The following is a 12,725-nucleotide window of genomic DNA, read 5'->3' as shown; positions in this document are numbered from 1 at the left end:
AGCTTCTATTAGTTTACTTTTTTCTCTAATTTTCCGAATATATTTTTTACATATATAAAACGGTTAGTTTTTATTGGAAAGTAGTTAATGTAGGTGAAGAGTGAAGATCTATGTCTGAAGTGCTATTGCAGCTTTTCACTGAACATATTAACTTTTTATTTGGTTTAACTTTAGAAGAAAACTTCGTCGACTCCATCATCAAAAAAATTTTTACTTTTTTAATGTGTTTTGTTATTTTAATAAACAATTTTACAATTTGCCTGCACAGTTCCTATGTAAATTTTTCCCTCATTCGAGTTATAAATTTTGCCACCAGATGGTGTATGCCCGTTTGACGGATCCCAATAGTTATCCATTAATTATGCCATCTTTCTCCTTTTAGGTACCTTTGTAAATCGATTAAGCGATCATTACAGATTAGCCCCCGAAAATATAACCCTTATTGGGTACAGTTTGGGTTCGCACGTGTCTGGTGTTGCTGGGACCACGGCAAAGGGTAAAGTTGGGACCATAATTGGTCTTGACCCCGCAGGGTTGGCCGTTGCTTTTGTTAATAAATATTGTGCCAAATTTGTACAAATTATTCACACGTCGGATATTCTGGGTTATCAAGATTTGATAGGACACGTAGATTTCTACCCCAACGGCGGTAAAAAGCAACCTGGTTGTGAAGACATCTTGTGCGACCACGTTAGGGCTGTAATGTATTTCGGGGAATCCCTCCTAACCGGAGGTTTTACTGCTGTTAATTGTAATAATTACAAGAACTTCGAAGCTGGAAGATGCGATAAAAATAAAGTTTCGTACATCGGCAGAATGGATTTGGACAAGGGGTAAGTGTTCTTTTTTATTTAAACTGGGTGCCATTTTTTTATTCAATATACTTTGTGTTTTAGGGCTCGTGGACGTTACTATCTCAATACCGCCTCCACAGCACCATTTTCTGTTCGTTAATTAATATTTAATTGTTCTTTTATTTAATCTTTTTTGTTGGGGTGTGATTGACCCGAAATTAATTTTTATAATATTATCATAATTTATTGGATTGATATGAGGCTTATATTGGTACAATTAATGCTTTTTGTTAAGTATAAATATAGGCTTATTAGGCTTTAAAATTCATACCTATGAATGAAATGATTAAATTGCATTTACGTAATATTACATGTTATTTCAATGAAATAAATTATATTACTACACTTATTCGTTTTATTATTATAACAAGTAACTTTAACTAATATTAAAGAAGCAGTCATAAATAATTTTTTATTATAAATCGATTAAATATGTTATAATGAATCTATAAATGAGGAAATTGTACAATGGTTTTTTGTAGAAAGTTATTCAAATTTAAATCTATTTACCAGCGGAAGTAGGTGGCAGCACTAGGCCGGCGTTAGTACAGAGAAGTTTGCGTGCGTGCGTTTGTTCGAATTTAGGATGTGTTTTTTCGGCAAAAAATACCATTTTCGTGAATAATTTCCGTTGAAATGTTGTGTAAGACATTAGACACGTCTTTTAAAAGTGTTTTTTGCTTTGAACTGGACAACTGTGTGCCCCAATATCATCACCAACTCCTCCTCCAGAAGATGATTCTCAAAAGCTTCTGGAACCCTTAGGAGTCACTTACAGCATTCAAGGTACTGCAATTTGTTTTCTATTTGCTATTTTTATGAATTTATCTCGATTGGAAGCCGATAGTGTGATTTTGGTAATGTATCGTTAAACAACCTGTTGCAACTCCAAGCTTACGATTGCTAGTCACCTGTATGTTGGTTACACAGGGTCAAATGAAAGACAAATTGATAATCTTGTAAGCATCAAGGCAAGTAACGAGTATTTCATGCTTTGACAATTTAAATTACTCATATAAGAGTAATATTTCTTAATAGGTACACCGAAATTATCAAAACTATAAGTTTGTTTCAACTTTATTGTATGATTGATAGACTTGTCCATGTTAAAGAACCAGGGTTTTGTAATAATTTAACAGCAGTTCATGCTCTTATTTAAGCAACTTTCTTTAATATATAAATTAAAGCAATGAAGACCTATGCTTGTTTAAAGTGAAACAAGAAGTTAAACGTTAAATTTATATTTTGGCAGGAAAATGATAGAGTATAAGTGGTTTAATAGAAATTTTTACATATTAAAGTATTGTATTGAAGTCATAGTAGAAAGTTACTAGACTGCTAGCAAAGGATAATGAAAGCATTTTGATTTATTCTTTAATCCACAGGAGTTAATATTTCATTCGCTCCAAGTTTTCCATTCCATGCCATCGGGTGGTTTTACAGGAACTCTTCCTTGTTTTATTTGATCCCAGTTTGTGCTTAAAACAGTACCACCACTTTCCATCTGTAACAAAAGTTAGAATTGTAGAAAATGACACTGTTGAGAGAATTTAGTTCAAAGAGCTTACAAAGCTTTTGTTCATGGCTCTTTTAACATTTTCATCTCCTTTGCCATATATTTCTTGAAACAGTTTATTGAGGGCTTCTTCACCCTCAGGCTTTTCCTTTTCCTCTTCCTGTTTTAATTCTTTTTCAATGGTTGACCAATCTTTGCCTGGTTTTGATGTAGGATAAGAGGGAGGTTTATTTGAAGATGTGCTTGCTAAAAATATATAAAAAACAACCAACTGGGCATACAGCTATCATCAATATTACTTACATTGTGGCATTACTTTAACTTCATGCTGAGCAACAGGTCCTTCCAACTTTTCCCATCGAATGCCTTCTTGTTTCTTTAAATTGATTTCGATCTGTTAAGAATGACATATGATAGTAACTATTATTAGAGTCTATGTAATAATTTACATACTTTTGCTGCAGAAAGTTTATAACTGCACTGTTCAGGAACAATTTTGTGAGGTAAATGGAATTTTTTATCTACTTGTTGGTCGCTTTGCACAGTTTTGAAACTGAGGCTTACTAAGTCATCTTTAAATTGGATCTGCAAATGATCCTTGTTCACGTTCTTCTCTAGGACTGTGATAACGACTGTTGCCTCAGTTTGATACCAATCATATTTCAAACTCTGAATAATTTTTAAAAATTAATAATATAACCTTATATTTAAATTAAACTATTTTTATACCTTATTGCAAGAGTCACTGTTCTGCTCACTCATTATTCTTTAGATTAAAATTTAAACGCATACTAAAATAATTGAACTGAAAGAATATTCGTATTTTGACTAATCTTTGTGCTATATTTTGACAATATTTTTGTTCCAGTATTAAACTGAAGTTAGCCATTACAATAGCTAATGTCAGTGACTTGAAGGTAGGGTCAAATGTATATTTAACTATTTCTCTTGTGGCGAGTTTTTTTTTAATAGAAACTTTCTCTTGTGGCAAATATTTTGAAAGTTCTTATTTTGATTGGTGGATTATTTTTTATTATTTTCTAATTATATTTTTTGATGGTGTGTAATAAGAGACTTGTAACCCTTCCACAAATTTATTTAAACAAAGTAGGTACAGTTTTAGTAAAATAAATATAGTATCCCATTTTACAACAAAATATAATCATTCTATATAATAAAAACTTAAAACAAAATTGAAATTTTTGGAGTTTGAAATGTGAACTGGCAAATGTTCACAGAAATGCTATATAATACAAACAACATACAGATTTATTACAAAGTACAAACAAAACGAGATTGTAGAGATCTATTTTAATATACAATTATTTAGTGTAAAAAATAGTAGTTCGGATCTAACTGCTACTTACAATTAAATATATTTTAATTGATGTTTACTGGCCCCTATTACTGGCTATTTATATGTGTTATTAACAATTCATTAATGGGTTTATCAAATTAAATAAAACATTAGGAATGTTTTAATCTTTTGCAACGTTGATAAAATAAAAACAAACCTGATATTTTACATGTAGTAATCCCATTATTGTATTAGTGCGTTTTAAGTTTTAATAGTGTAATTATGAGTCGATCACAGTTCCAAATTAGTGGTTCTTTTTAATTACAACAAAATATTTACAAAAGCCTGTTAATTTCCTAATAATTTCTATATTTTATAGAGTACAGGTTTCTTATCTAAAACAGAGGAAAGCGTTATTTTAATTATTTTTTTATGATTAAAATGACAAATTTTTTATTAGGATGGATCACAATTAATTCTTTTAAATATTATTCATCAACTTTTAAGTTATCCTTTCGTTTAGTTGAAGGCACAATAACAAATTTTTTAAATGCTTTAAAGTGATAAATATAAATGCAATATTTACGTAATTTTCTGTGTGTTTTGTTTAACGTAAGTTCAGAACGCTAATAGGTGAAATGCATTATATTTAATCTTATTTTGTACATACTAAATGGAAGACTATGAGTTATAGGCACCGTATTTTATATCATTTCATTTGAATGATTGAAAGTATTCATATCATTACCTTTTAGCATAGGCAACACACATAACGCTTCATGCTCTGGTTGCATAAGTAAGCGCCAACCATACGCAATGTTTTACACCTATTCATATGTTTACCCATTATCAGATCGTTAATAAAACGTAGATCTATAATAACAACATTTACAAATTCCCTAATAGACATTTTCCACCATAAAAAGCTAGAAAATTGTCTACTGCAATTACTGGCACAAGTTCCAATATTGTTAAATACATGTTTCAACGATAATAAAATAGCTAATTAATAATATACACACACGGTTTACGGAATGGCTAAGATAAAAACCTAAAAACAATTTATTACAGAAATAATAATAATATTAATAATATCAATAACTTATCAAATAAATCGAAATTCGACTAAATATATATTGGCAGATACCATACATTATAGGACTTTATGTACAGATCATAATTTTATTCCCGTCTCGCTATCTATCATATTTAACGTTAAAAAATCATCATATAAAAAAATCTATTACATATCTTCATTCACAATTAATATTTGGCTTAAGTGAATTTGTTTTACCTTTTGACGAACATTTTGTCTTAAATAAAGTGTTGCCCTTTTATTTTGTAGCGCAAATTACAACATCATTGTGTAGTGGCCAAATTAATGAAATTAATTAATTTAGTTTTTAATTAAATTTACAACATTCTCCCATACAGGACGATCAGAAGGAACTGTCCTTTCGGGTGTATTATTTGCAAATATCTATCGGTCAGTTTGCGAAGGCGAACTCCATAGTAAATCATTGGAGCGAAAGTGAGCTAATTTAACACTTTTTTTTACACGTTATTCAATATACGGTTACCCTAACGTTGTTACAACCAGCTTTAACCATTTCAGGTAGCATTTTTGTAGGGAAACAGCCATTTTTCGGTGCGATAATTTACTAAAGAGTTCGCCTTCCGAAAATGTCCCAAGAAACTTTATTATTGTCAAGATTCTACCCTGTATTAGGATCCGTCAAATGGGAGGAGCCTAAAAGCATGGCGCCGATTAGGGAAAATTTATTGTACTTCCTATAGTGTACCGTGCAATTTTTAAATTACGATAAAATATAAGTATTGACACAATATGTGATTGGGCTGACACAAAGCCTCGGAAAGGAAAGGAAATTTCGTTGAAGGTGAGCGTGTTTTTAATGCCAATCACATTATAAAATTCGGAAATAACAAATTCGGAAGCTAGCCTTCTAATTCCGTCAAGTTTACTGCCTACTTTTTACAAACTTCGGATTTAAGAAGTGATTCACGTTATATAATTGGTGAGGTGATTCTGGGTGATTTAAGCAATATCATATCAATGACTTGCACGTGCAANTTTTTTTTATTTATTATTAGATGAATAAATAGACATTGTAACTTATTTTTAGGTAATTTTATAATTCTATCTGCCCCAAAATGAGACACATTTTTCTATTAATCGTCGTATCATCAATGGCGTTGGTATCGTTTTCAAAAAAAGGTAAGATTTACGCAAAAAAAGCACACCCAGTAGCGGCTCTTAGAAGTCCCTCCTCAAAGGGAACAAATTAATTTTTACAATTAATAAAACTTTCAGTTTCTCCAAAAACAATCAACGACATCCAAGAGGTGCTGCCAGAAAAACTGAAGCAGCGTATCCCACCCCACATTCAAATTAAACCCTTCGGGAGACCCATTACCACGGACGATGTCAAATTGTACCTTTACACTCGTAAAAATAGGGGAAAACACGACGCTGAATTGATTAGGTCGAACAGTATCAACGACGTAATGACTTCGAAGTACTTTGACAAAACTAAACCTGTGTTTTTCGTTACCCATGGGTCCTTTAGCAACTATTCGACCCATGTTAACGATTACATCCGACCAAATTTACTTAAAGTTGCCGACGCCAATTTATTTTACGTTGACTACCATGAACCTGCCCACGATGTTAATATTATACCTGGGACCATTTTTACAGTAGGGAGAATTGTTGGTATGTTATATTTTCTTACTGTTTATTGGGATCCGTCAAATGGGAGGAGCTTAAGAACATGGCGCCGATTAGGGAAAATTTATCGTAGTTCCTATAGTGTACAGTGCAATTTCCAAGTTTTTAAATTACGATAAAATGATAAGTATTGACACAATATGTGATTGGGCTGACACAAAGCCTCGGAAAGGAAATTTCGTTGAAGGTGAGCGTGTTTTTAATGCCAATCACATTATAAAATTCGGAAATAACAAATTCGGAAGCTAGCCTTCTAATTCCGTCAAGTTTACTGCCTACTTTTTACAAACTTCGGATTTAAGAAGTGATTCACGTTATATAATTGGTGAGGTGATTCTGGGTGATTTAAGCAATATCATATCAATGACTTGCACGTGCAAAGCCGACTTAAGAGAACGTTGCACGTTGCAACGTTCCTATGTAAATTTTTCCCTCATTCGAGTTATAAATTTTGCCACCAGATGGTGCATGCCCATTTGACGGATCCCAATACATGCAGCGTGTTCTGTCCGCGTTGGCGCATTGTGAAACTGTTTGTGTTGTAACAAGAAGTACTTCCACTTCTTATGGAAAAAAAGGAAAAGTACTTGGTCGGTAGGTACTTATCCTGTACATAGATACACGTATTCGTGTTCGTTTAACAGTCCACATGCAGAATTTCTTCATGTGTTCAGTTGTCACCCGATAGACCCGTCAAAGTCTCGACCAAAACTGATATGAATCGACTTCATTCACTTTTACCCATACATGGGAATGGGCATAAAAGCGTGTACACATGTGTGGTCCGCGAAGGGCCGCGTAGCCGATTCGCGGAATTGGGGCGCGTATGTTACCGCGATTCTCAGAAAACCCGCGAGAAAACACCGTACCTATGTGGGACATAGAACGCGCACTTTTTAAGATGGAATCGGGAAACTTATTCGTACAGATATTGTGCACAGTAAAAGTAGGTAGCAGGTACTTTTCCAAGGTTTAATATATTTTTATTTGCTTCTTATTTCACTCGTTATGTATCTCGAGTGTGTTTTTTTTTGTGCGCTTTGTAGGGCAGAGATTTTCCGTTAATATATGTATAATTTGCATACGCCCTGTTTAATTTTTTGATTGAGATAATGCGGCTTATCTCGTTAAGTATATGTAATTATAATAATTGGTTAGGTTAGTGTTATTAGTGATTATTGCTACATCACAAGTGAGGAATAATTCGATTATTAAGATTAATAAATTTGTAATAACAACGAAAGGTTTTATTTTCTCCTTGTTCTTCTTCTTCTTCTTGAACATCATTATATAGCACCATTTTCAGCATTTTTGGGTATTTATTTTCCGACGCGAGTTTTCTTTTTTTTTTTTTTTAATAATTTCATCAACTTTTAAGTTATCCTTTCGTTTAGTTGAAGGCACAATAACAAATTTTTTAAATGCTTTAAAGTGATAAATATAAATGCAATATTTACGTAATTTTCTGTGTGTTTTGTTTAACGTAAGTTCAGAACGCTAATAGGTGAAATGCATTATATTTAATCTTATTTTGTACATACTAAATGGAAGACTATGAGTTATAGGCACCGTATTTTATATCATTTCATTTGAATGATTGAAAGTATTCATATCATTACCTTTTAGCATAGGCAACACACATAACGCTTCATGCTCTGGTTGCATAAGTAAGCGCCAACCATACGCAATGTTTTACACCTATTCATATGTTTACCCATTATCAGATCGTTAATAAAACGTAGATCTATAATAACAACATTTACAAATTCCCTAATAGACATTTTCCACCATAAAAAGCTAGAAAATTGTCTACTGCAATTACTGGCACAAGTTCCAATATTGTTAAATACATGTTTCAACGATAATAAAATAGCTAANTATATATATATATAAAAAAAAAGTAAAAATTTGCTAGTGCCTCTTCATATGTAGAGACAAATGGTCCGATCGACTGAAGGACCTTTGGCACAAGAGGCATCTGAAAGGTTTCTGGCCGGTGTGTTTCCTATAGTGTCGTGTAAGTTCGTCGGACCTCGCAAATTTCCAGGTGCATCCGTCCCAAGAACATTGGTACGGTTTCTCACCTGAAACATACCAAATTAACACTCACTGCTCACGACGTGCTGAAGAGATCCGATGAACATTTTTTTTAACCTAACGTAACGAGTTTATTGATTTAGTTACCTGTATGCGTCCGTTTGTGCGCTTTTAGATGCGAGCTTTTCGTGTATACTTTGTTGCAATCTGCCACGTCGCACCTGTGCACCTTTCGCCTCCTGACTGTTGCTTCCTCCGGTTTTCTTTCCTCGTAATTATTGTTGAGGGGAACCGTTTCGCTGTGCGACGACTGCATGTTAGTACTAGTCGTGTGTTTATGAACCGTTCTATAAAACAAAATTCAAAATTCATGCTGTTGTTTAGATTCATTACGCAATGCGATTGTATAAGGATAATCATTAGAAGATTAAATTTTTTAGATTAGATATGCACGTAATTATCACCCCTGGTCGGTGTTGTGATATTTCACACTGTTTAATCAAACGGGTGATTGGCTTGATGGTAGAAGTGCTCGCCTAGCACGAAATAGACTCGAGTTCTACTCCCGTCCGATGCGGTATCTCTCTTTTTTTTTTTTAATTAATTTTTTTTCTAATTTCTTTGTTTTTAAGGATCGATAGGAAAAAACAATCTGACAGAAGTAAGTGTACAAGTTGTTTGACCCACCGGTATCCAATAGATCTCGGTAAATTTGTGTCATGGAGCCGATGACACCGTTTTTAGCGGGATGAGAGAGACTTTCGATGTTTCAAATTTTTGTATACTTGTAAAGTACACGGACCTTACGTGTCAGGTGAGCGCAGTGGTATTTAAAAAAAATGATGGCAAAGAAAGCGTTTCGGTGTTTCGGATCGGAAACATGCCTTCATCTCTAAGGTCAGGAACGGCAATCGAATGTTTCTACGAAAACAACTTCTGCACCTTCTTCGTGTGGATATAAGTGTCTTCCTGTGCACAATGGACGGATTATTAACGGCAATTTAAGAGACGTTTTCATTCGGGGAAAAAAGCCAAGCGCGCTCTCAGGATCCGGTTTAATATCAAATAGCAATGCTTGTTACGGTAGAATCGCAGGCGGCCATGATTAATGAAGTATGGCGTTCGTTATTATTGCGGTACGTACCGCAATCGCGGGAGGTAAACGTCTTTCGCGGCGCGCTCTCTTAAAAAATAATTAATAGCTGAACGCGTCCTGTATAATACGCGCGCGTGTGTTGTGCGTAGGGTTGCCACCTCTTCAGGCTTTACATAAAGTATTTCTGGACTAAATGATAAAAAAAAAGTACTCGGCATAAAAATAAAGTATTTTATTTTTTGTTTTTAAAAACATATTTTTTGTTACACCTGGCAGCCAGTAACGAATTGCTGTCGCTCTTAAATACATTAATAGCCTCTAAACATGGCAAATAAAGATTTAAGTAAACTAAAAGTTCATTTTTAATTAGTTTTAATGAAGCTTTATTCCTGTCGACCCGTCACTTTGCGTTCATAACAGAGAATGCTCTTTCTGTAAATGCTGAAGTGGCCGGAACGGACAGCAAAAGTGACACTACTTTGAACAGATTGGGGAAATCAGGTTGTTCCGTAAATATGGCTTGCTATTTTTCTGTGTAATATTATCGATGTAAAAATACTCTGAATTTCGAATAATCGCTTACAAAATTACGATGTTTACTTAAGGCCTTAAATAAAGTATTTTTGCGTACTTTGTGTCTTGTAAACTATAACGTACGCACCGTCGAAATAGAGTCCAATACTTTATAATAAAGTACGGGTGGCAACCCTAGTTGTGTGTGTGTCAAAATTGAGATTATAATTTCTACGGCAAATTCAGTCATTTACAATTGAAATTGTAATGTTTGCGTTGTCATGAAAATTTAGTTTTCTCCGTGAATAATGAAAATTGATGAACTTACAGGGTGGCATCTTTGATCCTTTGCAATGCCATGAGGGCTGTGGACGGGGTTAAACTTGTCGATTCTAATCTTAAAGGCACTGATAGTTCTTGTTTTATGGCAGGGATTTTACGGGTTTCTGGAAAAGAAATAAATAAATCAAAATTAATATAGGCATCTAATAAATAACCACATAAATTAAGTATTTATAATTCCATTCTCTTCTTTGTTACTTTCTGAATGTAGGTACCAACGTAGGCGTCGTTTTCTTTACTTTATTATTTTATGGTATTATGTTATAATAAATTAATTCCTACATAGGAATTTTATGATACGTTGCGAAAAAATAAAGATTATACTGTCGCTAGGAGACAGAATAATCCATAGGTCACGACTTAGCGAGACGCTCGCGGTGTGGTCATCGTGGTAGTCAGTCGACTTGGCGTGGCTTACATTCGTGGAAGACCGACCGCACCCAAGTGTCATCTTCCGCCCTGGGGCCACTCCCGGCCCCCGTCCGTAGCCGCCGCCGCCGACGTTGTCGCCGTTTCGCGACCGAGCCCCCGCTGTTCTCTCGTCTTCGCGATGCCCGCTGACCCATCGACCAACGCCCAATATTGTAATAACGTGGAGATTCTACCACGAACATTTTAAAGGTCGGGACACACCAGAGCGAAAACCGATTACAAATCAGGCGAAAAAAAGAATTTTCAAAAACTAAGAAAATGAGCAGGACAAGGGTTAATATTTGTTTCTTAAAAGCGCCTATTGAAGACCTGGATCAGAAGATACTGACCTTGTTAGCAACGGATTTCATAATCCAACAAATATTTGTGAGAAATTATGAGATGATTTTCATTAAACAGTTGACAGATATCACACGTATCAACGAAATATTGTAATAACGAAAAGATTCTACCATTGACGTTTTAAAGGTTACCACACACCAGAGCGAAAACCGGTTACATATCTGGGAAAATAATGAAATACAAAGGTTCCATATGGGTCAATTTTCAAAAAATTCAATATTTTTTCCTTAACATTGAAGACCTGGACCATAAGATGCAGATCTTGTTAGCAAAGGATTTCATAATCCAATAAATGTTTCTGAGAAATTATGAGATGATTGTCATTAAACAGTTGACAGATATTACAAAATTCAGAACTCAAAAAATTTTCCGATACGCCAGCGTTATCAATACCTTTCGTAATGCTCACGAATGAGAAATTGTTGCACCGCCGGTCCTATTTTTTTGCTGTGTACATCTTCGAACGCGTCTTCCGCCACATCATGATGGCGCAGTTGTCTTTACAAGAGGTCAAAGAACGACCTGCCGCACCGATGCCCCGACAAGAGCACACCGAACGAATGATAATTAACATGCAAGGGAGTTTGACGAAGACTAGTGGTCAGGTCATCGGGGGCAACTAGTTGTTTGACTAACGGGACGCGTTTGTGTCGAGAATGAAAGGGGGTGATCGGTTCGGGCTCAAAGGTTAATTCTTGTAACTTAGCCAATGTACAGTGTTTACATGGGCAGGTACGTTAATTCTAATGTCCGTGTAACATTGCGTGAAGCTGAGGCTTTGTATAAAATAATTCGAAGTGGTTTGTATTCTGTCGAAACTGCCAGACGCGGATCGCGATTTCGACCTTTTTGGATCTCATCAGCGCGTCGCAGGCAGCTCCGACAGAACACAGACCAACTTTTACCTGCTGTCTTAACAGCGCGTTTTAGAAAATACCACAAATGGCGCGGTAAACGCCATCTGTAGTACGATGCTACATTTTAGGATTACGTATGCTCCAACAAGGTCCATTTAAATATATGGATATCTGCTTGCTGAAACGAATCCCGGCGTAGCTAATCTCAAAGTGATAGGCACGTTAGCTTAATCGAATAAAATAATTTGAAGTGGTTTGTATTCTGTCGAAACTGCCAGACGCGGATCGCGATTTCGACCTTTTTGGATCTCATCAGCGCGTCGCAGACAGCTCCGACAGAACACAGACCAACTTTTACCTGCTGTCTTAACAGCGCGTTTTAGAAAATACCACAAATGGCGCGGTAAACGCCATCTGTAGTACGATGCTACATTTTAGGATTACGTATGCTCCAACAAGGTCCATTTAAATATATGGATATCTACTTGCTGAAACGAATCCCGGCGTAGCTAACTTCAACGTGATAGGCACGTTACCATAATCGAATAAAATAATTAAAATAATTATTTTCCTTAGGCTTTGTCTTTATAATCGGTTGTCGAGTGTAACCGATAGATGGCAATGGATGTTAAATAGCGAAATCAAGGATTTACAACAGTTGAGTTCGTATTTGCAGAACATATAGTATGT

The 12,725-nt window shown here is 34.9% G+C and overlaps 3 protein-coding genes and 1 long non-coding RNA gene across 6 annotated transcripts in view; 2 read left to right on the top strand and 2 right to left on the bottom strand.

The window, feature by feature from the left end:
* The first annotated feature begins 300 nt into the window (after nt 1-300).
* On the top strand, nt 301-1,199 carry LOC108744929. The gene is made up of 2 exons (XM_018480897.1): nt 301-833; nt 897-1,199. The coding sequence occupies exons 1-2, from the start codon at nt 703-705 to the stop codon at nt 952-954; spliced, it is 189 nt and encodes a 62-aa protein (XP_018336399.1). The 5' UTR covers nt 301-702; the 3' UTR covers nt 955-1,199.
* Nucleotides 1,200-1,322: 123 nt separating this feature from the next.
* The window catches only part of LOC112906826, a 111,257-nt gene continuing 99,854 nt past the window's right edge, over nt 1,323-12,725 (top strand). The window contains exon 1 of the long non-coding RNA XR_003232615.1: nt 1,323-1,640. This is a non-coding gene — a long non-coding RNA (uncharacterized LOC112906826). The remainder of the gene's footprint in view (nt 1,641-12,725) is intronic.
* LOC108744928 (protein SGT1 homolog) lies at nt 2,080-3,263 on the bottom strand. Its single transcript, XM_018480896.1, has 5 exons — nt 3,100-3,263; nt 2,824-3,039; nt 2,674-2,764; nt 2,423-2,616; nt 2,080-2,358 (listed from the first exon to the last, which is right to left on the bottom strand). The coding sequence occupies exons 1-5, from the start codon at nt 3,130-3,132 to the stop codon at nt 2,251-2,253; spliced, it is 642 nt and encodes a 213-aa protein (XP_018336398.1). The 5' UTR covers nt 3,133-3,263; the 3' UTR covers nt 2,080-2,250.
* LOC108744926 (Krueppel-like factor 12) overlaps nt 8,299-12,725 on the bottom strand; it is a 138,479-nt gene continuing 134,052 nt past the window's right edge. For all 3 annotated transcript variants that reach the window (XM_025981817.1, XM_025981818.1, XM_025981819.1), the window contains 3 exons: nt 10,391-10,508; nt 8,601-8,800; nt 8,299-8,500 (listed from right to left, as the gene is read on the bottom strand). In XM_025981817.1, coding sequence (XP_025837602.1) covers nt 8,328-8,500; nt 8,601-8,800; nt 10,391-10,508 — 491 coding nt within the window. In that variant the 3' untranslated portion in view covers nt 8,299-8,327. The remainder of the gene's footprint in view (nt 8,501-8,600; nt 8,801-10,390; nt 10,509-12,725) is intronic.

The sequence above is a fragment of the Agrilus planipennis genome, unplaced genomic scaffold (assembly GCF_000699045.2).
Source record: "Agrilus planipennis isolate EAB-ADULT unplaced genomic scaffold, Apla_2.0 scaffold42, whole genome shotgun sequence".
NCBI classification, from domain to species: domain Eukaryota; kingdom Metazoa; phylum Arthropoda; class Insecta; order Coleoptera; family Buprestidae; genus Agrilus; species Agrilus planipennis.
The sequence above is the reverse complement of the archived record's forward strand: the minus strand, read 5'-3'. Positions and strand labels throughout refer to the sequence as shown.

Bases quoted from the DNA above. Each gene is read 5' to 3' on its own strand.
- LOC108744929 (XM_018480897.1), top strand. From the start codon at position 703: ATGTATTTCGGGGAATCCCTCCTAACCGGAGGTTTTACTGCTGTTAAT. The intron at 834-896 runs GTAAGTGTTCTT...TTTGTGTTTTAG, and splicing joins AGAATGGATTTGGACAAGGG to GGCTCGTGGACGTTACTATC.
- LOC108744928 (XM_018480896.1), bottom strand. From the start codon at position 3,132: ATGAGTGAGCAGAACAGTGACTCTTGCAATAAG. The intron at 3,040-3,099 runs GTATAAAAATAG...AAAATTATTCAG, and splicing joins ACAGTGACTCTTGCAATAAG to AGTTTGAAATATGATTGGTA. The intron at 2,617-2,673 runs GTAAGTAATATT...ATATATTTTTAG, and splicing joins AGTTAAAGTAATGCCACAAT to CAAGCACATCTTCAAATAAA.